The sequence below is a fragment of the Lithobates pipiens genome, unplaced genomic scaffold (assembly GCF_037356315.1).
Source record: "Lithobates pipiens isolate NorthernLeopardFrog02 unplaced genomic scaffold, aLitPip1_a1.2 Scaffold_7, whole genome shotgun sequence".
NCBI classification, from domain to species: Eukaryota; Metazoa; Chordata; class Amphibia; order Anura; family Ranidae; genus Lithobates; species Lithobates pipiens.
In genome coordinates, this window is record NW_027507892.1 from 720575 (window position 1) to 744503 (window position 23929).

At 44.1% G+C, this 23929-nt stretch overlaps 1 protein-coding gene across 1 annotated transcript in view; it reads right to left on the reverse strand.

The window, feature by feature from the left end:
- LOC143959292 (leucine-rich repeat serine/threonine-protein kinase 1-like) overlaps positions 1–23929 on the reverse strand; it is a gene marked incomplete in the record, with an annotated part of 364255 nt that overhangs the window by 160774 nt on the left and 179552 nt on the right. The window contains 3 exon segments of the mRNA XM_077467970.1: positions 9334–9463; positions 9541–9617; positions 12808–12920. Of these exon segments, the coding sequence (XP_077324096.1) occupies positions 9334–9463; positions 9541–9617; positions 12808–12920 (320 nt within the window).

Below are 23929 nucleotides of genomic sequence, written 5' to 3' on the forward strand. Positions count from 1 at the left end.
GGGAGGACTTCTGGGCCAATTGTGAGATGTGGAAAGGGGCAGATCCAAACTCTCAATCATAGACACAGGTCAGGCCTTACAGTATAAAGCATCTTGACCATGGGGCGCTCTACAAGGTATGTTCATATGCTTGCAGGACCGACTCATTGTCTGCTCCAGTCCCTGCTTCTGGTTTAAAGGGGAAGTTCACCTTTAACCACTTTACCCCACAGGTCTTTTTCTGACACTTTTGTTTACATATAAAAATCTGTATTGTTTGCTGGAAAATGAGAACCCCCAAACACTATATATTTTTTAAAGCAGAAGTCCTAGGCCGCGTACACACGGGCGGACTGTCTGACGGATTTGGTCCACTGAAACGTGTTTCAGCGGACAATCCGCTCGTGTGTGGGCTTCAGCGGACTTTTTCGGCGGACAGTCTGGCGGACTAAGTCTTTCGGAATTTCCGTAATATTGTCCGTCCAAACTTGGTTTCAGCGGACAGTCCGCTCGTGAGTAGGCTAGTTCGACGGACTAAGTATGGCACATGCTCAGAAAGGATTTACACGGCCGAAGGTTGCATTGCTGTGTATTGGACGTCGTATTTCTAGTCCCGTCGTACGTGCTGTACACGTCATCGCGCAAGCTTTCGGCGGACTGTCTGTTCAACGTGTGTGGTCAAGTCCGTTCATTCGAAAGTAAGACGGACTGTCTGTCGGATTGTCTGACGGACTTAGTTGGGCAGACAGTCCGCCCGTGTGTACGTGGCCCTAGTGAATAAAATGGTGGGGTTTGCAATTTTTTTATGTCATGCAATATTTGCCCAGCATTTTTTTTTAATGCAATTTTTGGGAGAAAAAATATACTTTTTTTAATTTAATGCAAAAAAACACAATACATAACCCAATTGTTCTGTAAAACTCAAAAAAAATGTATGTTATGGCGAGTAAATCCATACCAAACATGTCACGCTTTAAAATTTTGCAAGACCAAGCGACGTTTTAAAAGCCTTTACAGGTTACCACTTTAGAATTACAGAGGGGGTCTGGTGGGTGCTAGAATTACTGCCCATGATCTGATGTTCACAGTGATACCTCACATGTGTGAGCCGGTCGCTGTTTGTGTGCGCGGTCACCTATGCACGGGGGGGGACGGGGGACAAGGGCACTTTAAAAAAAAATGTTTTTAACGATTAATTGATTTATTTATTTTATATTTACACTCTTGCTTTAAATTTGTTTTCTTTTTTCTTCTGCATTACCATAGCAGAGAACTGATCAAAGCCGATCCAGGGTCAGGTCTCCCGGTGGGATGCAGAAGGCGGTGGGAGGGGGGAGAGATGTCCTCTCCCGCTGCTTGTAAAAGCAATTTATTGGCTAGTTAGCTGCTAGCATTGCTTTTTTACAAGACAAACTTCCGGCTACATACAGTATACTGCGCTGAGCCAATCCCGGCGAGCAATGTATTCTATTAATGAATACCGCTAGGATTGGAGTAACAACCTCTGCCAATCTGGACAGGCTACATACAGTATACCGCCTGCTCGGATTGGTTTTGAGAGTCAGAGAGGCGTGGGCTTTTGATGTTACAGCCTCTGCCAATCCGAGCAGGCTTTGTATTCATTAATAGAATACATTGCTCGCAGTGATTGGCTCAGCACGGTATACAGGGCCGTCTTTAGCACAGGGCAAACGGGGCACCTGCCCTGGGCCCAATGTTTGTAGGGGGGCCCGCACTGTCTGCTACCCGCGAATTGTGGCCCCGATGAAGGTTTTGCAGAGTGCGCAGAGGACACGGGACGGGAGGCTGTATTCCCGTGCTAGCCAGCTGAGAGGGGGCGGGGCCGGGAGCTTCACTGACGCTCTGACCCCGCCCCCATGCAGCCTGTATGCTCGGAACAGAGCAGCTGTAGTGAGAGCCAGTGATCGGAGTGGGAGTGTCAGTGGAGCTTCCGGCCCCGCCCCCGGACCTCTGTATTCCCCAGCCAGTATAGAGGGGGCGGGGCCGGGAGCTCCACTGACGTTTCCACTCCGAGCACTGGCTCTCACTACAGCCGTTGTGTTCCGAGCATACAGGCTGCACGGGGGCGGGGTCAGAGCGTCAGTGGAGCTCCCGGCCCCGCCCCCTCAGCTGGCTAGCGCGGGAATACAGCCTCCAGTCCTCTTGTCCTCTGTGCACTCTGCAAAACCTTCATTGGGGCCCCAATTCACGGGTAACGGGGCCCCCCTACAAAGCATCAGTGGAGCCCCCGGCTGTTGTAGTGAGAGCAGAGAATGGAATCCCTCTAAATGTATGTAGTGAGTTTGGCTGCCCAGGTATGTCCTTGCACCCATAAAATGCCTGACTGCTTAAACCCTGAGCTGTGTTATTCAACTGTCAAGCTGTGCATTGCTGAAAATTCTCTGACCATCTCCTGTAGCATGTCCGCAGTCTCTGATTGTCTCCTGCAGTATGTCCGCAGTCTCTGATTGTCTCCTGCAGTATGTCCGCAGTCTTTGATTGTCTCCTGCAGTATGTCCGCAGTCTTTGATTGTCTCCTGCAGTATGTCCGCAGTCTTTGATTGTCTCCTGCAGTATGTCGCCAGTCTCTGATTGTCTCTCCTGTAGTATGTGTGTGTATTAATGTGCCCCTTTACTTGCTCAATTATTTAGGATTGCTCCACTGCTCAGTGAGAGGTAATGATGTGCATTAACCTGTAGCAACCAATCAGCGAACAGTAGTGATCTGCTTTAATCTCTAGTAGCCAATCAGTAAGTGGTAATGATGTGCATTAACCTCTAGCAACCAATCGGCAAGCAGAAATTATGTGTTGTAACCTCTAGCAACCAGCCAGCGAGCAGTAAGGATAGGCTGTAACCTCTGGCAAACAATTGCAATCACTGCGTGATCTGCTGCAGTAAACTGATTTTGAGTCTACCTGCTATTTTTTGTATGCCTCAGAATGGAGGGGTGGGGGGCCCCGAGAAAATGTTTGCCCATGGCCCAATCCAAATTAAAGACGGCCCTGGCGGTATACTGTATGTTACCGAAGACCGCACATCCAGCGGGCTGACAGACTAGTCGGAAGGCGAGTTTAGCACAAGACCAACGTTTTAAATGGAAAATTAGGGGGTCGCCTTACACGCCCTGAGATACTTTGTCGCAGTAAGTGGGCTTAGCACTATATGACCATATAGTGTGACCAAACCCCGTATTTTTTTAATATGCTCAGGTGTTTTTAACTATCCTTGCAGGATAAATGTCATTCTTGTATGTGTGCGCTGTAATATGTTTTGTACTGTTTTTGGTCTTATAGCAGCACCATCTTGAATATAAAGCCTTTTAGGGTGTGCCCCCCCCCCCCCAAGTATGTTTTTGTACACTGTATGGACCCTGACCAGGTCTCTAGGGCTGGAGCACCCCTCCCCCTTCTCATTACCTCTTGGCCACCAGTGTATAGGAGGAATCCCTTCAGTTCTCCCACATAGAGGAGTTTATCTCCCATGGTTGAGGCACAGGATCTTTCATTCTATTACTAGGGTAGGACCCACTAATACGAGGTACTTTGTTGCAGTAAATGGGCTTAGCACTATATGACCATATAGTGTGACCAAACCCCCCGCATTTCTTGAATATGTTCAGGTGTTTTTAACTATCCTTGCAGAATAAATGTCACTTTTGTATGTGTGCTCTGTAATCTGTTTTGTCTTATACGCCGGCAAATACGGTATTGCGCTAGCCAGCAAGCGGTCGGAAAAAAATAATATATGCAAATTTTTTTCAGGTGAAAAGTTTTCAGGTTTTTATTCTTGGGAGCCTGTAAATTGTTGCACCCACAATCAGCAGATCATGGGTGCAATGTCAGGCTCTTGCAGACTGTGAGTAACCTGTCTGTACCTCCAATATGGGCAGGCAGTTACAGAAGTCCGGGAAGCTCAATGGACTACAAGAGTGCTCACCACCGCCCTCGGAGTAAGTTAAGAAATACAAGCTGACAGCTGCAATGGCTGACGGTAGTTGTAGTTCATTAGTTCGTAGAACTCTGTGAATGAATGACGTGGCCGTGTGGGAGGAGCCCTGTGCGGTGGTGCTGTTTTCAAATTGTGACAGCAGGGGAGAAGATTCCCCACCCGCTGTCACAGGAAGGGGGGAGAGAAGTGATGGATGCTCAACATTTTACACCCTAAAGGGTGTAACATGTTAAGAAAGGTGTACTTACCCTTTAACCCTTGCAATGTGATCACTGGAACACTTTCAAAGAGCTTGTAATTTGCTGTACATATTAAAGCCCAACTCCAGGCAACATTTTTTTTTCCCCTATGCAGTGGGGCTGTGCCCGCAAAGCATGGGTTAACTGCTTATTTTCTCCGGTGGTGAACATAGAGCCTATACTCGCCTGATCCTATAATCGGCCCTACCCCAAATCCAGCGGTGGATTGTTCCTGACGTCTTCACATCCAGAGCCAGTCTATGGGCGCAATGATGTCAGGAACAGTAAACTGCACAAGCCGCAAGACAGTGGAGGCACAGGAGCCGCGGGGACTTGTCTGGCCAAGATCGGAGGAATAGAGAAGTATATCTCGGCTCTCTGAACCAATATAGAAAAATGTAAAATAATACATTTGGGTGGCAAAAATCTGAATGCAATCTATAGACTGGGGGAGAATCTCTGGGGGAATCTAGGAGGGAAAAGGACCCGGCGGTCCTAGTAGATGATAGGCTCAGCAATGACATGCAATGCCAAGCTGCTGCTAACAAAGCAAACAGAATATTGGCATTAAAAAGGGGATCAACTCCAGAGATAAAACGATAATTCTCCCACTCTACAAGACTCTGGTCCGGCTGCACCTGGAGTATGCTGTCCAGTTCTGGGCACCAGTCCTCAGGAAGGATGTACTGGAAATGGAGCGACTACAAAGAAGGGCAACACAGCTAATAAAGGGTCTGGAGGATATTAGTTATGAGGAAAGGTTGGGAGCACTGAACTTATTCTCTCTGGAGAAGAGACGCTTGAGAGGGGATATGATTTCAATATACAAATACCGTACTGGTGACCCCACAATAGGGATAAAACTTTTTCGCGGAAGGGAGTTTAAGAAGACACATGGCCACTCATTAAAGCGGAGGTCCACCGACCATTCATTTTTATTTATTTTTTCAACTATGCAGACACCAACATAATATAAAGCCTCATACACACGATCGGACTTTGTAAAAACTTTCCCGTGCATTTTTGTGCAAAGGGCGTCGGCCGTGAACTTGTATTGCATACACACGACAGGACTTTTTCAGCCAACTTTCACCAAATCACGTGGTTTTTCTGCTCTTTACAGCCGCCTTTGGTCAACTTCTGTATTGTTGTCTGATCTTTTGCATTGGTTCTGAGCATGCGTGTTTGTAGTTGTCCTATGGTTCTATTTACACACGATCGGACTTTGCTCCATCGGACTTTTGTTGCCGGAAAGTTTGTCCGTTCGCACAGCCAACAAAAGTCTGATGAAAACCAAAAAAGTTTGTCCGATGGAGCGTACACATGGTCGGATGTTGCTCCAAAACAGCTAATTTGCATGTTTGTTGTCAAAAAGTCTGATCGTGTGTGCGGGCCTTAAGACTCACTTGTTTGGTGAACTATGTCCCCCCATGTGCGGTTTTGAATAAACAAAGTTTTAAAAATTGTGGACGGCCGCTTCTATCTTGCTTGTGTGCATGTGAAGCCCACAAGCCCACTACTTCCTGGTTGCAGTGAATGCTGAGCTACCAGCATTCACTGCTCGTTCCCGCACATGCTCAGTGTCAACGGCGTGGAGTGCCGTAAACTTCCAGGTTGTCATCACAATGGGTGGTGTCGGCAGAAGTTCCTTCCCCCTGTTGTGATGGCAACAGATAGCTCCTAGGAGACAGTGCGCCGCCGAGGATAAAGAATATACATGCCTACTCCCGCGTGGGGGGGGGGGGGTCTGAAACAGGAAGTTCCACTATAAAGACCAATTACAAGATAAACACACACATTTTTTTTTTTTTTCCATTTAGACATCTGTTCAATGCAATGAAGGGATTAATATAAAGTTTACAATATGTTGTAGTGATATAATATATATATAGTGGCGGGTAGATGATTAATTCGTTATTATAAGTATTCTTCCGCAGCAACCCAATTCTTCCAGAGAGATGCACTTTATTGACTTCCAATACAGAACAAAGTCTTGCAACAGATGACAAAATATCCAACAGAGTATATCTTACAGATCTAGAACATATTCAGATCCCCATATTCCTTAATCCTTGATGCCTTCACACACACACCCAGACAAGACTGCCATGTTATATATCCTAAGCATTGAATTGCTGAGCAACCTGATTGGCCTTTTCAATTAAAAACTTTGATCTCCTTGTGTCTTCTTTTCAGGGTGACAAAAGATTACTCCTAGCCGTGAACAGCTGTAGTCATAAACTGCCCTAATTTGCATTCTTGCATATAAACATAAACAAGTTCCTTTCAATATGCGTAATTAGATTAACAGATCCCACCTTAACAACCTTTTGGTGTATAGAATAACCCAATCTAAATTCTTGCATATTAATACCAACAGGTTACCTTCAATGTGTGTAATTAGATTAACAGAAACCACCTTAACAATCTTTTGGTCAACAAGTCCCCTTTGATATGTGTAATTGAGCTGGCTCCGACAAGGCATTCAACAAGTCAGTCCACTGACACACATATATGATACTTATCACATATATATATATATATATATATATATATATATATATATATATATATATACATACACATACATATACATATATTACAACATATGTGTGGCCCTCCGCTTTAAAATTTGAAGAAAAGAGATTTAACCTTAAAGGGGTTGTAAAGGTAAATGTTTTTTCACCTTAATGCATTCTACATCTGACAATGCCGACCCCCCCAGCCCCCCTGTTTTACTTACCTCACCCCTCGAAAGTCCCACGCTCGCCCCGACTTCCTCTTCACCACTCAGCCTGGCCACTGATTGGCTGGAGTGGATGGATTGAAGGCAGCCATTGGCTCGCGCTGCTGTCAATCCCATGCAATGACGCGACGCGCCGGGGGGCGGGGCCGTGTGATACAGCGAGCGGCTATAGCCGCTGGCTGTATCACATGAGCGCGCCCGCAGGTGCTTCTCACCATGCGAGGGAGCTCACATGAACGTGAGAAGTACCTGCGGGAGGAAGCCGAGACAGCCGCCGAGGGACCCCAGAAGAGCAGGTTCGGGGCCACTCTGTGCAAAACGAGCTGCACGGTGGAGGTAAGTATAACATGTTTGTTATTTTAAGAAAAAAAAAAATACCTTTACAATCCCTTTAAACTACGTAGAGGCTAAACACGCAAGTCCTGCTGTCTCCCCGGCATGAACACCAGATTCACCAGGGCGCAGGTTCCTCCTGTCTCAATTGTGTATAGTAAAAAAATGCACATGCAGGCGCTTGCCGGAGCACAGGCCAGATTAAGGGCATTGTGGGCCTGGTGCTGCAGTGGAGCAGGTTTAGGAGTGGCAGGGATATGAGGTAAGTAATGTCATATCCCAGCTCTTGCCCAGACTTGGTCACAGCCCCACAGGGCTGTAATGTTAGGGAAGCCCAGAACTTGAATTACCAAGCTTCCGTAAGAGCCGTGTGTCGGTGTGTGCTCTGAGGTGAAAGTTTCCAAGCCATCAGAATACAGTGATCACTGCTGGCAGCTATAGCAGCCAGCACTGATCGCTAAAAAACATAAAGACATGCTGGTTGTAGTGTCAGTTGATGGAGTCAAATTCTGTACAACCAGTCTGCACAGAGATAGATTGAAATGTCTGCTCAACCGGCAGAAATTCAATCTGTCTATTGTGGCCTAAGTCCACCAGTCTCTGGGTTTAATAATATCCTTAAATCTTCTGAAAGGGGGCTCCACTTAGGTGTAAAAATTCACTTTGAACTCCACCTTATTTCCAGAACTCTCTTTAGGGTCCTTTAACACTGAAGGCGCTGTACAGGCGTTTTAGTGCTAAAAAATAGCACCTGTAAAGTGCTTCTTATGCCACTCCAGGTTTCCCACTGGGGCGGTGCGCTTGAAGGACATTCTGAAAAGTCCAGCAAGCAGCATTATTGGGGTGGTTTGGGAGAGGTGCCCAGCCCATTGAAATGAATGCAACACGGCCCTTTTTAACACTATCTTTGGCCACTAGTGGGGGTTAAAAGTGCCCAGCTAGCGCCAATAAAACAATGATAAAGCGCCACTAAAACGAGCAGCGCTGTACCACTACCGCCCACATCGCCCCAGTGTGAAAGTACCCTTTGGTATTAGATGTGCAAACAAAAAGGTGAGACCACATCTAATACCTACAGAGAGTAATGGAAATAAGGTGGAGTTCAAAGTGAACTGTGTCATTACCTGCAGGGATTGGCATTTAGGGGGGTTAAAGCAGGCAGGGATGAAATGTGATATCAACTATTCACTGCCTGTCAAATGCCTCAAATGCAAGTGAATACAAGCATTTAGGCTCACACTGGTGTGCTGCGGTTTGGCTGCAGTGCGGGTGTACTGGCGGATGTCACACCCCCTCAGACTTCTTTTAGGTTACTCGTTGTTGCTGCATGTTCTGAAAGTGCACCAAACATGCAGCATGCAGGACGTTTTGTGCACTTTCAGAACATGCAGTAAAAATGTGCATCCTTTATGTCCCAGGGGCAACATGCAGGATGACTGCCAGTACACCAGCACTGCAGCCAAACTGCAGCATGTCAGTGAGAACCCTCATCATACCACCTAGCCCTAGGAGGGCAAGGTACTGGCACAGGCTGCTAGAAAAAAACTCTTTGGCTGCAGAGAGGAGGAGAGAGGAGGGGCTCACTTACTTGGATGGTCCCAGCCTCCCAGGAGCCTCACTGGATTCCAGCCAACTGCTCAGATTGAGCAGAGAGCAGGTCCAGCCTCTGCCAGCCAATGGTGTGGAGTAGGGAGGGGCTGGGTGGGGCTGTGCTGTGTAACACAGACTGTCAGCCCTGACATGAAGACATCGCTGGCTCACAGTACTGGACTCAGCCAGCTCAAGAACTGTGCATTTTGCGGTTTTGAGCTGACGACAAAGCAGCCTTTGCCACCGCATATCAGAGCAGCCCAGGGGGGATTTGCATCCCTGCCCCCTGGCCCAGCCCTCCCTTGCTGCATGGGAAAAAAAGTTTTGCCTGGAGTTCGTCCTTCACATATTCACCTCCATATCCATCAGATCACCATTCTAGCATATGACTATAACTTACCTCTACTGTCTTTGTATTTATACACACACAATAGTTTTTTTGTGCAAAAAGAAACACAAACACACAGTATAGATGTGATTATTCTAATGACTTACCTCCCCAGGTACAGTTCCGTTAAACTCTTCAGCTGGCATACCGAATTTGGAAAGGCGTCGAGCTGGTTATCGTTCAGATAGAGAACTTCTAGAGAATCTCGAAGGAATAGCGGGAACTCCACAGAGCTGCCTGAAATACATAAACTTAAGTCAATAAAAGCAGAAGGTTTCTCAGGACAGCTACATTAGACCAAGCACAGCGTATACCCAAATCTGTCCCGGTTCTGGTTCTGTACTTGGTAGAGAAAAAGGGAACCCGTCTTGTTTTACTACCGTCCTCATTTCTACATGAAAAATAAACAAAAACATATAGAATAATAAGAATCACTTTTATAATCACTTTGTCATTTTCAAAATGTGCTATATAGTCAGCTTTAACCATAACATCTTATATATTAGGAAAACTGAATTTGGTTTTAGGCGTATATCCCTCAAAGTATGTGTTACCTGTAATGGGCGATCAGGAAATCAACAAAAGAATCATTTAAAAAAATCTTCACTGAAAAACTTTACTCCAAAACAGGGGTCTCCAAACTTTCTAAACAAAGGGCCGGTTTACTGTCTTTCAGACTTTAGGGGGGCTGGAGTGGCCGGTGAAAGTAGTAAAATGCCCCAGCGTCAGGAGGAGGAATAGTGCCCCATCACTGGTATTAGTGGGAGGAATAGTGTCCCGTCATTGATATCAGTGGTAGGAATAGTGCCCCATCATTGATATCAGTGGTAGGAATGGTGCCCTATCATTGATATCAGTGGTAGGAATGGTGCCCCATCATTGATATCAGTGGTAGGAATAGTGCCCCATCATTGGTATCTGTAGGAGGAATAGTGCCCCATCATTGGTATCACTGGCAGGAATAGTGCCCCATCACTGGTATTAGTGGGAGGAATAGTGCCCCGCCATTGATATCAGTGGTAGGAATAGTGCCCCATCATTGATATCAGTGGTAGGAATAGTGCCCCATCATTGATATCAGTGGTAGAAATAGTGCCCCATCATTGGTATCTGTAGGAGGAATAGTGCCCCATCATTGGTATCAGTGGTAGGAATAGTGCCCCATCACTGGTATTAGTGGGAGGAATAGTGCCCCATCACTGGTATTAGTGGGAGGAATAGTACCCCATCATTGGTAACAGTGGGAGGAATACTGCCCCATCATTGGTATCGGTGGTACGAATAGTGCCCCATCATTGGTATCAGTTTGAGGAATAGTGCCTCAACATTGGTATCGGTGGGAGGAATAGTGCCCCATCATTAGTATCCGTGGGAGGAATAGTGCCCCATCATTGGCATCAGTGGGAGGAATAGTGCCTTATTGGTAACAGTGGGAGGAATAGTGCCCCCTCATTGGTATCAGTGGGAGGAATAGTGCCTTATTGGTAACAGTGGGAGGAATAGTGCCCCCTCATTGGTATCAGTGGGAGGAATAGTGCCCCATCATTGGTATCAGTGGCAGGAATAGTGCCCCATCATTGGTATCAGTGGCATGAATCATGCCCCATCATTGGTATCAGTGGCATGAATCATGCCCCATCATTGGTATCAGTGGCATGAATCATGCCCCATCATTGGTATCAGTGGCATGAATAGTGCCCCATCATTGGTATCAGTGGCATGAATCATGCCCCATCATTGGTATCAGTGGCATGAATAGTGCCCCATCATTGGTAACAGTGGGAGGATTACTGCCCCATCATTGGTATCAGTGGTTGGAATAGTGCCCCATCATTGGTATCAGTGGGAGGAATAGTGCCCCATCATTGGCATCAGTGGGAGGAATAGTGCCCCATCATTGGCATCAGTGGGAGGAATAGTGCCCCATCATTGGCATCAGTGGGAGGAATAGTGCCCCATCATTGATATCAGTGGGAGGAATAGTGCCCATCATTGGTATCAGTGGGAGGAATAGTGCTCCCATCATTGGTGTCAGTGGGTGGGAATAATGCCTAAATTGTTTAGCTCAGTGGGAGGAATTATGCCCCATTGCTGTTGTCAGTGGGGGGAATATTATCATGTCATTGGTGTCGGTGGCAGGAAAAATGCCCCATTGTTGGCGTTAGTGAGAGGAATGCCCGCTGTCTGCTGTAAATGGGTCACAGGAGTGCAGAGCAAACTGCACTCCTGTGATTCAAACAAGCTTTGGCTGTACTTCTCCTTTAAAAAAAAACAACAGCAATAAAAAAAAAAAAAAACAACACACCTGACAGTTACTGCTATGCCACTTGTAGTGTCATATTTTTCTCCCCATCATAGAATGCTCCGGAAGTGACGTTGCGGCCAGAAAGTTTGCACTGCGCATGTGCGGTGCGTTGCAGAGGATTTCCGACAATGTAGTTCAGTGAAACCGTCAGATAATGTCACGGGAGTGAGGGGAGGTAATCGTGACATTAACTTTAGACAGAGCAGAGAGTGGCAGAGAGAGAGCGGGTAACTGTGGCTCAGGGAGGGGATTACCTTCCTTCACTTCTCTGACATTATCTGACGGTTTCACTGGTCTGCATTGTTGCAAATCATTTGGCGCGAGTGTTTGGAACACATCCGCAGTGCTAAATTTCTGGCCGCAACGTCACTTCCGGAGCATTCTATCATGGGGAGCAAAATATGACACTACACCACCATTTAAAACACAATCAACCACAGATCACTTTTCAGAGGGTGGTAAGCATTACCCCTGATCGAAAGAGTCCTTAAATATGACCAATCTCTGGGGGAAGATTTACTAAAACTGGAGAACTCAGAATCTGGTGCAGCTGTGCATAGTAACCAATCAGCTTCTAACCTCACCTTGTTCAATTAAGCTTTGACAATAAGGCCACTTTCACACTGAGGCGGTGCGGGCGTCGGCGCTTTACCGTTGTTTTAACCCCAGCTAGCGGCCGAAAAAGGGTTAAAACCGCCCGCAAAGCGCCGCTTTGCCGGCGGTATAGCCGCGCTGCCCCATTGATTTCAATGGGTAGGAGCAGTGAATACACCGCTCCAAAGATGTGGCTAGCAGGACTTTTTTCACCGCCCTGCCAGCGCACTGTTCCAGTGTGAAAGCCCTCCGGCTTTCACACTGGAGTGAAAGGGGTCGGTTTTTTCAGGCGCTACACAGGCCTGAAAACCGCCTCGGTGTGAAAGGGGCCTAAGCCCCCGTTCACATCGGTGCGATTTGACAGGTCAAATCGGAGCCTATTGCCAGCCATAGGAGCGTCCCAAATCGGAGCGACACCAACTTTGCAACACTGCACTGATCTCCAAAAATAATTCCTGCACTACTTTTGGTGACTGGGGGGGCAATTTCAATAGAGATCTGTGCAGGAACCCGCACTAAAACCTGGAAGCTGACTGTTTAATATGCACAACTTGCACCAGATTCTTTGTGCATCAGTTTTAGTAAATCTCCCCCTCTGCGTCTTGCATGCAGTTCCAGCAACACAGCATTGATGATATTTTCTGAGGGTCATGGTGCTCTGTGTACAGCAGTAGAAGCTCACCTCCCCAGCTGGTTCTTGGACAGATCCAAACTCTTCAGAAGTCTGCAAGTCCAGGTGTCAGCGGGTGGCAAGGAGGCCAGCTGGTTCCCGGAAAGCTTCAAATACTGTAAAGCCTAGGAAGAATATGAAGACTGTTAGTGGGGTCCATTAATTGCTTTCTGCAAGATAACACCATAGCCGGTGGTTTACATAATTAAATTTTTAACAAGCTGTGGAAGAAAAAGAAAAGAAAAAAAAAAGAAAAGAGTAATGAATTCAACATATAAAACCACCAACCTAAAGATCATTGCTGGAAAAACTGATCATGAGCGCCATCATGTGGCAAAATGTAAGAATTACAAATCAAGTGAGAACTACATACAGCAAGACTAGTGAACAATCTGTTACTTCTAGACATGTGCACTGCAGACAAATAAGTTTGTTTTCATTACGGTACATTCGTTTTTTTTTTTTTTTTCATTTTTCGGGTCATTATGATCGAAATTGTTATTTCGAATAAATTCATAACTTCAGAAAAATCTGAATTCGTTACGTTCCATTTGTTTGGATTCATAAATTTGCAAATTTTGAAATTCCTAAATTTGCAAATTGCTAAATTCCCAAATCCCTAAATTAGAAAATCCGAAATAACTAACTAATAATAACTATTAAATTATAGGTATTGGAATTTCCTTTCAAATTTGGCTGTTAGTGAAGGTAACGAATAAGAATTTATCCGAAGTTACGAATCATCCAAAATAACGAATGCCGCATCTAAATGGATGGAACGTAATGAATAATAAATAATAATACTAATAGAAAGTTATTATTATCAATATTTATTATTATTAATCAGTTATAGTCTATTCCTTTAGATGCAGCATTTGTTATTTCGCATAATTTGTAACTTTGGATAAATTCGTATTCGCTGCGTTCACGAACAGCCAAATTTGAAAGGAAATTCCAATGCCTATAATTTAATAGTTAGTAATAGTTATTATTATTAGGTCATTTGTTATTATTTCGGATTTTAGAATTTTCGGATTTTCATTCTTATTTCCGTATTTTCTTTCTTTGGAATTTTCGTATTTTCTTTCTTTGGAATTTTCGGATTTTCTTTCTTTGGAATTTTTCGGATTTTCATTCTTATTTCCGGATTTTCTTTCTTTCTTCGGGATTTTCGAAATTTATACTTTTATGAATTTACACATCTACTAATTTACACAATTACTAATTTACGCATTTACAAATTTTTCAGAAAAATTTGTTAAACGGGTTTTCGTTAATTTGAATATTTCTGAATTAACAAATTTGTCGAATTTCGTTGAAAAACTAATTCGGAACGAAATGAATTGTACATGTCTAGTTACTTCTATTATTACCTATTATTATAGATACCGATTATTGCTATTATTAATACCTATTAATATTATTATTATACAGGATTTATATAGTGCCAACAATTTGCACAGTGTTTTACAACATGAGGGCAGACAGTACAATTCAATACAATACAGGAACAATCAGAGGGCCCTGCTCATTAGAACTTACAATCTAGGAATGGCAGGATCATCAGTTCTACAACAGATGTAGAAAGACAGGCAGCCTTGAAAGGCTTGGGTCATACCAAATATCCTACGATTTACAAAAGGGACAGTCTACCTTTTTTGCCAAAGAAAGGGAAAAGAAAAAGGTAGATTCTCTCTTTGAGCTCAAAGTGTAGTTTTAGCTGTACACCCTAATATATAAGGCTTTGGACATTGCTGTAAATACTCCTATCTGTAAAGTAAAACATTGGTTTGAGAGCTTTTTGCAAGACAAGCAAAATGTTAAAATAAATTTTGACTTTATATACAAGCGATATCTTGATATACAAGTAGTGTCAGGTCACAACTGAGTATAAAAGAGAAAAGAGGCGCCTCTAAGTGTAGCAATATGTTCACATTTAATGAAGGTACAACATTTAGAAACTCACATTTTCCTAATTTTTACTGACTGGAATGGTACCAGCTGATTGGAGAAAAGCCAATGTAGCACCAATATTTTAAAAAGGTCCCAAAATACATCCCTGGGAATTACAGACCAGTTAGCCTAACATCAATAGTATGTAAACTCTTGGAGGGGATGAGAAGGGACTATATACAAGATTTTAGTAATGAGAACGGTATCATTAGCAGTAATCAGCATGGATTCATAAAGAATCGTTCTTGCCAAACCAATCTACTAACCTTCTATGAGGAGGTGAGTTGACATCTAGATAAAGGAAGGCCTGTAGACATGGTGTATCTGGATTTTGCAAAAGGATTTGACACAGTTCCCCATAAATGGACCATAGGATGAGTACATGGATTGAAAACTGGCTACAAGGGCGAGTTCAGAGGGTGGTGATAAATGGGGAGTACACAGAATGGTCAGGGGTAGGTAGTGGGGTCCCCCAGGGTTCTGTGCTGGAACCAATTCTATTTAATTTGTTCATAAATGACCTGGAGGATGGGGCAAACAGTTCAATCTCTGTATTTGCGGAGGATACTAAGCTAAGCTGGGCAATAACTTCTCCGCAGGATGTGGAAACCTTGCAAAAAGATCTGAACAAATGAATGGGGTGGGCAACTACATGGAAAATGAGGTTCAATGTAGAAAAATGTAAAATAATGCATTTGGGTGGCAAAAATATGAATGTAATCTATAGACTGGGGGGAGAACCTCTGAGGGAAATCTAGGATTGAAAAGGACCTGGGGGTCCTAGTAGATGATAGGCTCAGCAATGGCATGCAATGGCAAGCTGCTGCTAACAAAGCAAACAGAATATTGGCATTAAAAAGGGGATCAACTCCAGAGATAAAACGTCAATTCTCCCGCTCTACAAGACTCTGGTCCGGCCGCACCTGGAGTATGCTGTCCAGTTCTGGGCACCAGTCCTCAGGAAGGATGTACTGGAAATGGAGCGAGTACAAAGAAGGGCAACAAAGCTAATAAAGGGTCTGGAGGATATTAGTTATGAGGAAAGGTTGCGAGCACTGAACTTATTCTCTCTGGAGAAGAGATACTGAGAGGGGATATGTTTTTTCATATACAAATACCATACTGGTGACCCCACAATAGGGATAAAACTTTTTTGCCGAAGAGAGTTTAACAAGACACGTGGCCGCTCATTAAAATTAGAAGAAAAGAGGTTTAACCTTAAACTACGTAGAGGGTTCTTTACTGTAAGAGCGGCAAGGATGTGGAATTCCCTTCCACAGGCGGTGGTCTCAGCGGGGGGCATTGATAGTTTTAAAAAACTATTAGCTAAGCACCTGAATGACTGAAACATACAGGGATATACAATATAATACTGACATATAATCACACACATAGGCTGGACTTGATGGACTTGTGTGTTTTTTCAACCTCACCTACTATGTAACATGGTTGATGATTAAAACAGGCACATCTAAGTATGAAGGCATCCGGGGTAAAGCTGTCCACATAGACAATCCTCCTCACTGTCATCAACGTCATCCCTTCCATGCTGCGCTCCATGAGCGCTTCAAGCCTCGCTTTCAGATCGCTCTACTGCAGGGTAGTCTTCCCGGTCATGATTGCAAACTGACAGCGGTGAGATCCGGCAGTGAGGAGGGCGGTCTATGTGGACAGCTTTACCCCGGATGCCTTCATACTTAGATGTTACTCTTTTATTCATCAATCATGTGAGTTGCTAAATGTTGTACCTTCATTAAATGTAACCATATTGCTACACTTAGAGGCTCCTCTCTTCTCTTTTATACTCTGGAGCTCCTGCTGGATTTTGCTTCTAATCCCCTTGTGGAGGCTTCCATTTGTGGATGGACATTTTATGGTTACAAAACCTGGTCACATTGCTGTAATTTTTTTATATGGACTATAAATTGAATGACCTATGAAATGGTTGTGGAACGAATCATTTGAGTTTCCATTATTTCTTATGGGGAAATTCGCTTTGATATAAAAGTGCTTTGTTTGGATTACAAGCATGTTTCTGGAACGAATTATGCTCGCAATCCAAGGTTTTACTGTATATGTAAAATAATAAGAAATTTAACCAGTTAGATTTACATTACTGTGCAAAAGTTTTAAGAAGGTGTGAAAAAAAAAATGTTGTGAAATAAGAAAGCTTTCAGAAAATTGGATAATTTATTTTTATCAATTAACAAAATGGAAAGTAATTGAACAGAAGAGAAATCCAAATCAATATTTGATGTGACCGCCCTTTGCCCACAAAACAGCATCAATACTTCTAGGTAGACTAGCACACAATTTTTGAAGGTACTCCGCAGGTAGGTTGTTCCAAACATCTTGGAGAACTAAGCACAGCTCCCTCAAATCCTTCTGTCTCTTCATGTCATCCCAGACAGACTCCATGATGGTGAGAATGGGGCTCTGTGGGGGCCAAACCATCACTTCCAGGACTCCTTGTTCTTCTTTACACTGAAGATAGTGACTTAATGACATTGTCTGTATGTCTGGGGTCATTGTGCTGCTGCAGAATAAATTTGTGGCCAATCACACCCCTGCCTCATGGTATGGCATGGTGGATAAGTATCTGCCTGTATTTCTCAGCATTGAGGACACCATTGATCCTGACCAAATCTCTATTTGCAGAAATGCAGCCTGAGACTTGCGTAGAACCTCCTCTATGCTTCACAGTTGGCGACAGACACTCATTATTGTACTACTGTCCAGCCCTTCCACAACAAACTGCCTCCTGCTACAGCCAAATATTTCACATTTTGACTTATCAGTCCAGAGCACCTGCTGCCATTTTCTGCACCCCAGTTCCTGTTTTCCTGCATAGTCGAGTCGCTTAGCCTCCTTTACAATATCGAATATGTAACCATGATGTGTCTTTCATCTGCTGCATTAAGCTTCTTTGGTCAACCACTGCGTCCATGGTCCTCAACATTACCTGATCAATGGTGTCCTCAATGCTGAGAATTACAGGCCAATGACACGCCTCAGTGACGGTATTGGTATGATGGAGAAGTATCGGCCTGTATTTCTCAACCTGTGATTGGCCCCAAATTAATTCTGCAGCAGGACAACAACCCCAAACATGCAGCCAATGTCATTAGGAACTATCTTAAGTGTAAAGAAGAACAAGGAGTCCTGGAAGTGATGGTTTTGCCCCCACGGAGCCCTGATCTCACCATCATGGAGTCTATCTGGGATTACATGAAGCGACAGAAGGATTTGAGGCAGCCGACATCCACAGAAGATCTGAGGTTAGTTCTCCAAGATGTTTGGAACAACCTACCTGCCAAGTTCCTTCAGGAACTGTGTGTAAGTCTACCTAGAAGAATTGATGCTGTTTTGTAGGCAAAGGGCAGTCACATCAAATATTGATATGATTTGGATTTTTTTTTTCTTTAAATTATTATTTAATTGTAATTACATTTGTATTCCAATAATTTTTATTAAAGTTATCTTTTTTCCATCAATAACAAGGGTTCACTTCTATACATATTTAGATCACTTTCATAGTACAGTCGTGAATCTCAGATCCATGCGAACAATGCCATAGGTATTCATATTATAACACACATCAACAAACAGGTAAATTATATATCAACCAACCTTTACCTGCCAGGACTATTCAATAAATATCAAACAATATTAACAAAAGCCTTTGTGGTTTACCATAAAAAATTGTCGTGAGTTGGAGATCTGTAAGCTAGATCTGAGTTGTAGGAGTCATGTAATAGTGAGCGCCTGCTGTTTTAGACGCTCCCTAAAGTCCACTTTCACCCATTCGAAATCCAAACTATGGGAGCAAAGTGGCCCTGTTCACAAAAGATAGAGTAAAAGAAGAAAAGAAACAAAGGAGAAAAGAAAAAAAAAAAAAAAAAAAAAAAAAGTAGAGCAGAAGAAGAAGGGAAAAGAAAAAGGAGTAAAAAAGAGAGAGAGTATATAGACGATCCCCACGCTCCAGCCCACTAACCCCCCCCCCCCCCCTCACGGTGACTGAAGATATCTAACCCAGGGACTCCATGTCTTTTAAAATCGGTTTTGTTGGTCTCGGAGAATACTAGTCAATTTTTCATTAATCATGATCCAGGAAATTTTATTTTTGACAAGCGCCAGGTTTACTTGAGGGGTTTTCCATGCTTGCGCTATGGCAATCCTAGCTGCCAAAAAAATGTAAGAAATAAGGGATCTGAGGTGTTTAGATAATGATTTGGATTTTTCTTCTCATCATGTACTTTCTATTTTGTTAATTGATAAAATGAAACTATCAAAGTGGTAGTAAACTGCCAGAAAAATATAAAAACAAACAATGGGCCCCTCTGAAGGTTTAAAGTGGTTGTAAACCCTTACAACCCACTTTGACCTACAGGTAAGCCTAGATTAAGGCTTACCTGTAGGTCCAATAAATATCTCCTAAACCAATACAGTTTAGGAGATATTTGCCCGAAGACAGCCACGCCGTAGACAGCGGCGCGCAGGCGCACTGAGCGCGGCATTTTCAACGACGGAGCTGCTGCGCGTGTTGGCTCCCGTGCGCATGCGCAGGAGTGACGTCATCGCGGCTTCGCCAAATGACAGCGGCGGAGCTGCGAGACCCCACCGAGATGGATGCGCCGGACTACAGGGGACATCGGTGACATCGCTGGCTCCTGTGTCAGGTAAGTGACACATAATGGACTACTATGCGATGCATAGTAGTCCATTATGCTTTGCCTTTGCAGGGAATGAAAGAAGAAGTAAACTCATCAGGGTTTACTTCCTCTTTAAGTCATAATGCACATTATGACAGACTTACCTGTACATGGAACCCTCCATCGCAGCGCTGTCACTACTCCCCAGAGCTGCAATTGTTTACACGGTCTTCCTTCCGGGTTGGCAGGCTCCAGCTGTATGAATGGCCGGGGGGGGGGGGGCCGCGATGGCTTCACTGGCTGCATGTTGTGTGCATATCTTCTAAACGGTGCAAGTTTAGGAGATAGTCACTGTTCCTACAGGTAAGCCTTATTCTAGACTTACCTATAGGTGCAACTGCAAAAGTGGAGTTTAAAGCGGAGGTCCACCCTAAAGTGGACCTCCGCTCATCGGAACCCTCCCCCCCTCCGGCGCCACAATTGGCACCTTTCAGGGGGGAGGGGGGTGCAGATACCTGTACAGTACAGGTATCTGCACCCACTTCCGGGATAGCTCTCTGCGGAAAGGGGCGTAGATTACGCCCCTTTCCGCAAGTGCCCGCCCCTTTCCGCAAGTGCCCCGCTGCCTGCTGGGAAACACACAGATCCCAGAGGCAGCGGGGACCGTCCTTATTGCGCAGCGCGATTCGCGCATGCGCAGTAGGGAACCGGGAAATGAAGCCGAAAGGCTCCATTTCCTGATTCCCATACCCAAGATGGCGGCGGCAGCACACGATAGACGATCTAGAGATCGGCTTCGGGTGCCGACATCGCGGGCGCGCTGGACAGGTAAGTGTCACGATTTTAAAAGTCAGCAGCTGCAGTATTTGTAGCTGCTGGCTTTTAAAAAAAAAAAAAAACGCGGAGTCCCGGCGGACTCCCGCTTTAATTCCACTTTAGCACTCCTTTTACTGAAATCATTCTTAATTTAGGGCCAGTTCACACCAGATGCAGTTCCATTTTTTTCTGCACCAATACAGTCAGTTCCGGTAAAGTTTCTGCACCAGAAACTGACTGCATGGTAAGAACTAGAGCCATTGGAATACATGGAAAACACTGTGCATGCATTTTTAGTGCAGAAAAAAAAAAGCACACGGAACTGAACAGAACTGCGCCTGGTGTGAACTGACCCTTACAGCATTTTCACACCCGTCTAAAACTTTTGCACAGTAGTGTACATGCTCACAACACACACCAGCAGCTTCATAACAAAGAGCATATTGGTCAACATTTGTGTCTTGTGGTCTTCCTGCAGTTAGATGTAATTCAACTGGTTCCTTAAATCTTATCTCACTTGGCCAAATGACCTTCTACTTTCGTTAGTCTGTAGAAAAGCAAAGCTCTGTTGATTAAAGGGCAGCCACCACAAAACAAGTTTTATTTTTCTTCCCTTGGCAAATGTCATTTGTTTAGCATCTTCATTTTTTTTTTTTTTTTTTTTTACTTGTGTCTGCCTTTTCATTTGTGATTTCAATATTGATTCTAAATGAGAACCTCACAGCACTACGGTGGATTAGAGGTGCCAATTTTTCTAATCACATTTCTAATATTTGATTACTTTTTTTTTTTTACCACTTGCTTACTGGGCACTTAGAGGCCCCTCCTATACCCAAATGAAATTTTTATAATTTTTTCACACAAATAGAGCTTTCTTTTGGTGGTATTTAATCACAGCTGGGGTTTTTATCTTTTGCTAAACAAACAAAAAAAAAAAGATGGAACATTTTGAAAAAAAAAAAAATCATGTTTCATAGTCTGTTATAAAATTTCGCAAACAGGTCATTTTTCTCCTTCATTGATATGCGCTGATGAGATGGCACTGATGGGCACTTATGGGCTGCACTGATGGGCATTGATAGGCACAGATAAGGCAGAACTGATGGGGACAGATAAGGTGGTACTGATGGGCACAGATGGTCACTGATAAGCCCTGATGGGTGGCACTGATAGGTGCTACTGAAAGGTACCACTGATGGGCACTGGTCGGTGACACTGATGGGCAGCACTGTTGAGGCACTGATTGGTGACATTGATAGGTGGCACTGTGGGCACTGATAGGTGGCACTGATGGATGGCACTGTGGGCACTGGTAGGTGGCACTGTTGTGTACTGGTAGGTGGCACAGATAATCTGGCGGCTGCTCTATTTGGCGGCTGCTCTATTTGAACAGGACCGATGTCACTCTGACAGCCGCCGCTGATCGGCTTACCTTTCCGGTCCTCAGCCAGCTCTATGATAACCCGGCATCGGTCGGATACTGGGCTCCCTGGTCACACGAGAGAGCCCGGAGAGCCACCAGTGGGCAGCAGGAGGGTGGATCGCCCCCCCCCCCGCCACCTATAAATGCAATCCAGTGGCTAATCAGCAACTAGGATTGCTTTTAGATGAAAGAACATCGCCCGCCATAAAAAAATAAAAAAATAAATAAATACTGGGGTTAAGGCCATAACATGTAGGTAATTTGACAGCAAGTGGTTATACTATAGCTTGGGGTCACTTTAAAGCGGAACTATCCCCTTTGATTGTCAAAAAACTGTTGCATTCCCAGCATTCCATGAAAGCGGACTGTCACATTGGTTGTGCTCTCAACCAATCTGTCGTACCATCAAATGGCTGGTGCAGATCAATCAGAGGCTAATGTGGCAGCTTCCTTGGCTGAAAAGGATAAGGGGGGGGGGGGGGTAGTTCTGCTTTAGAGTGGACCTTCAGAAAACATTTTTTTCTGCCGGTAAATACCTTATACAGCCCACTTCCTGTTTCTTGTCTGGTCCTTAGTCTATGTGCAAAAGAGGGGGGGAAATACTGCGCTAACCTAAAATAAGTGCAAAATAAAGCTGCTAACACTCAAACAAAGTCAAAACAACACGTGAAACAATATGTGCAGCGCTTAATAATAATAACACATGCATGAATACATGATAATGAGGCGAGAAACATACATATGAATGTGTAGACAAGAAAAATGGCCAAAAAATATGTAAAATCCGGAGTCATCCAAGAGCAACCCCCGTGGGTGCTATAGCTAAATGTAATAGTGCTAAAAAAGTGAGAAAAGTTCTTGGGAGTCTCCCTTCCTGAGAACTCTGGTGCAGATAGGAATGTGTCAATCAGATCCCAGAAAACGATGTAGTCAGGATTCAGGATCAAAAGGAGCAGGATGGAATGTAAAAAGAAATGAGAGAAAAAGCTCCATATGGTGCAGGTCAACCAATAATATTTATTGGAGTGCAAATCTCAAAACGGCTTGCAAGATAAAAACATTGTAAAAAGTCCAAAATCCAATGTGGTATAATAGAAAGGATAAAAAAGCAATGTGGGAGTCTCAAATGAGCAAGCCTGATGCGTTTCGACACATGGGGTCTTCAACTGGGGACTTGCTCATTTGAGACTCCCAAATTGCTTTTTTATCCTTTCCATTATACCACATTGGATTTTGGACTGTTTCTTTTTACAATGTTTTTTTATCTTGCAAGCCGTAGTGAGATTTGCACTCCAATAAATATTATTGGTTGACCTGCCCCATAAGGAGCTTTTTCTCGCATTTCTTTTTATATTCCATCCTGCTCCTTTTGATCCTGGATACGTTGGAGACACCTCTGGCTGACGTTATTACGGTCCTCTGTGTGCCTTTTCGGGTCGGGGATTGGGATCTGCTCATCCATATATTCCAGGTGACACCAACAGGAGAATTACAGGCGCATTTGACCCTCTGCCGTATGGTATGTGTGTCCATCACTGCTGGTAAGTGTACTCCATCGCATGTACATCGTTTTCTTGGATCTGATTGACACATTCCTATCTGCACCAGAGTTCTTAGGAAGGTAGACTCCCAAGAACTTTTCTCACTTTTTTAGCACTGTTACATTTAGCTATAGCACCCACTGGGTTGCACTTGTGTAACTCCAGGTTTTTACATATTTTTTGGACATTTTTCTTGTTTACACATTCATATGTATGTTTCTCACCTCATTATCATGTTTTCATGCATGTGTTATTATTCTTAAGCGCTACACATATTGTTTCACACACTGGTCATTAGCCTAGGCTTATGACATCATGCACAGCTCTCTCTTGTGAGAGTTTTCCAAGAGGGGGGGTGGGAGTCATAACAGCATCAATGAGAGCAGCTGATCTGGAGGTGTGCCTCTGTGTCTCTGTGTAAATCCAGGAAGTGAACAGGCAGCAGCTTCAGCTGCCCACAGTTAAAATGGCTGCAGCCAGATGCAGTGGGGGGAGATTTCTGCAGCATATTTGGCAAGTACAGAATCACAGTATATATAAAATAATATGCAAATAGGTTGGAGTGAAGCTTCAGAATGCCAAAGATGTGTTTATTACAAAACTATGTGAGCAGACTGCAGTTCCTCTTTAAGTATAGTCGAATGGATACCAAGAAGCGCTCTTGGCCTTCCTCTACATCAGTGGTTCTCAACCTCAGTCCTCAAGTACCCCCAAACAGGCCATGTTTTGGGAACTTCCCTTAGATAAAA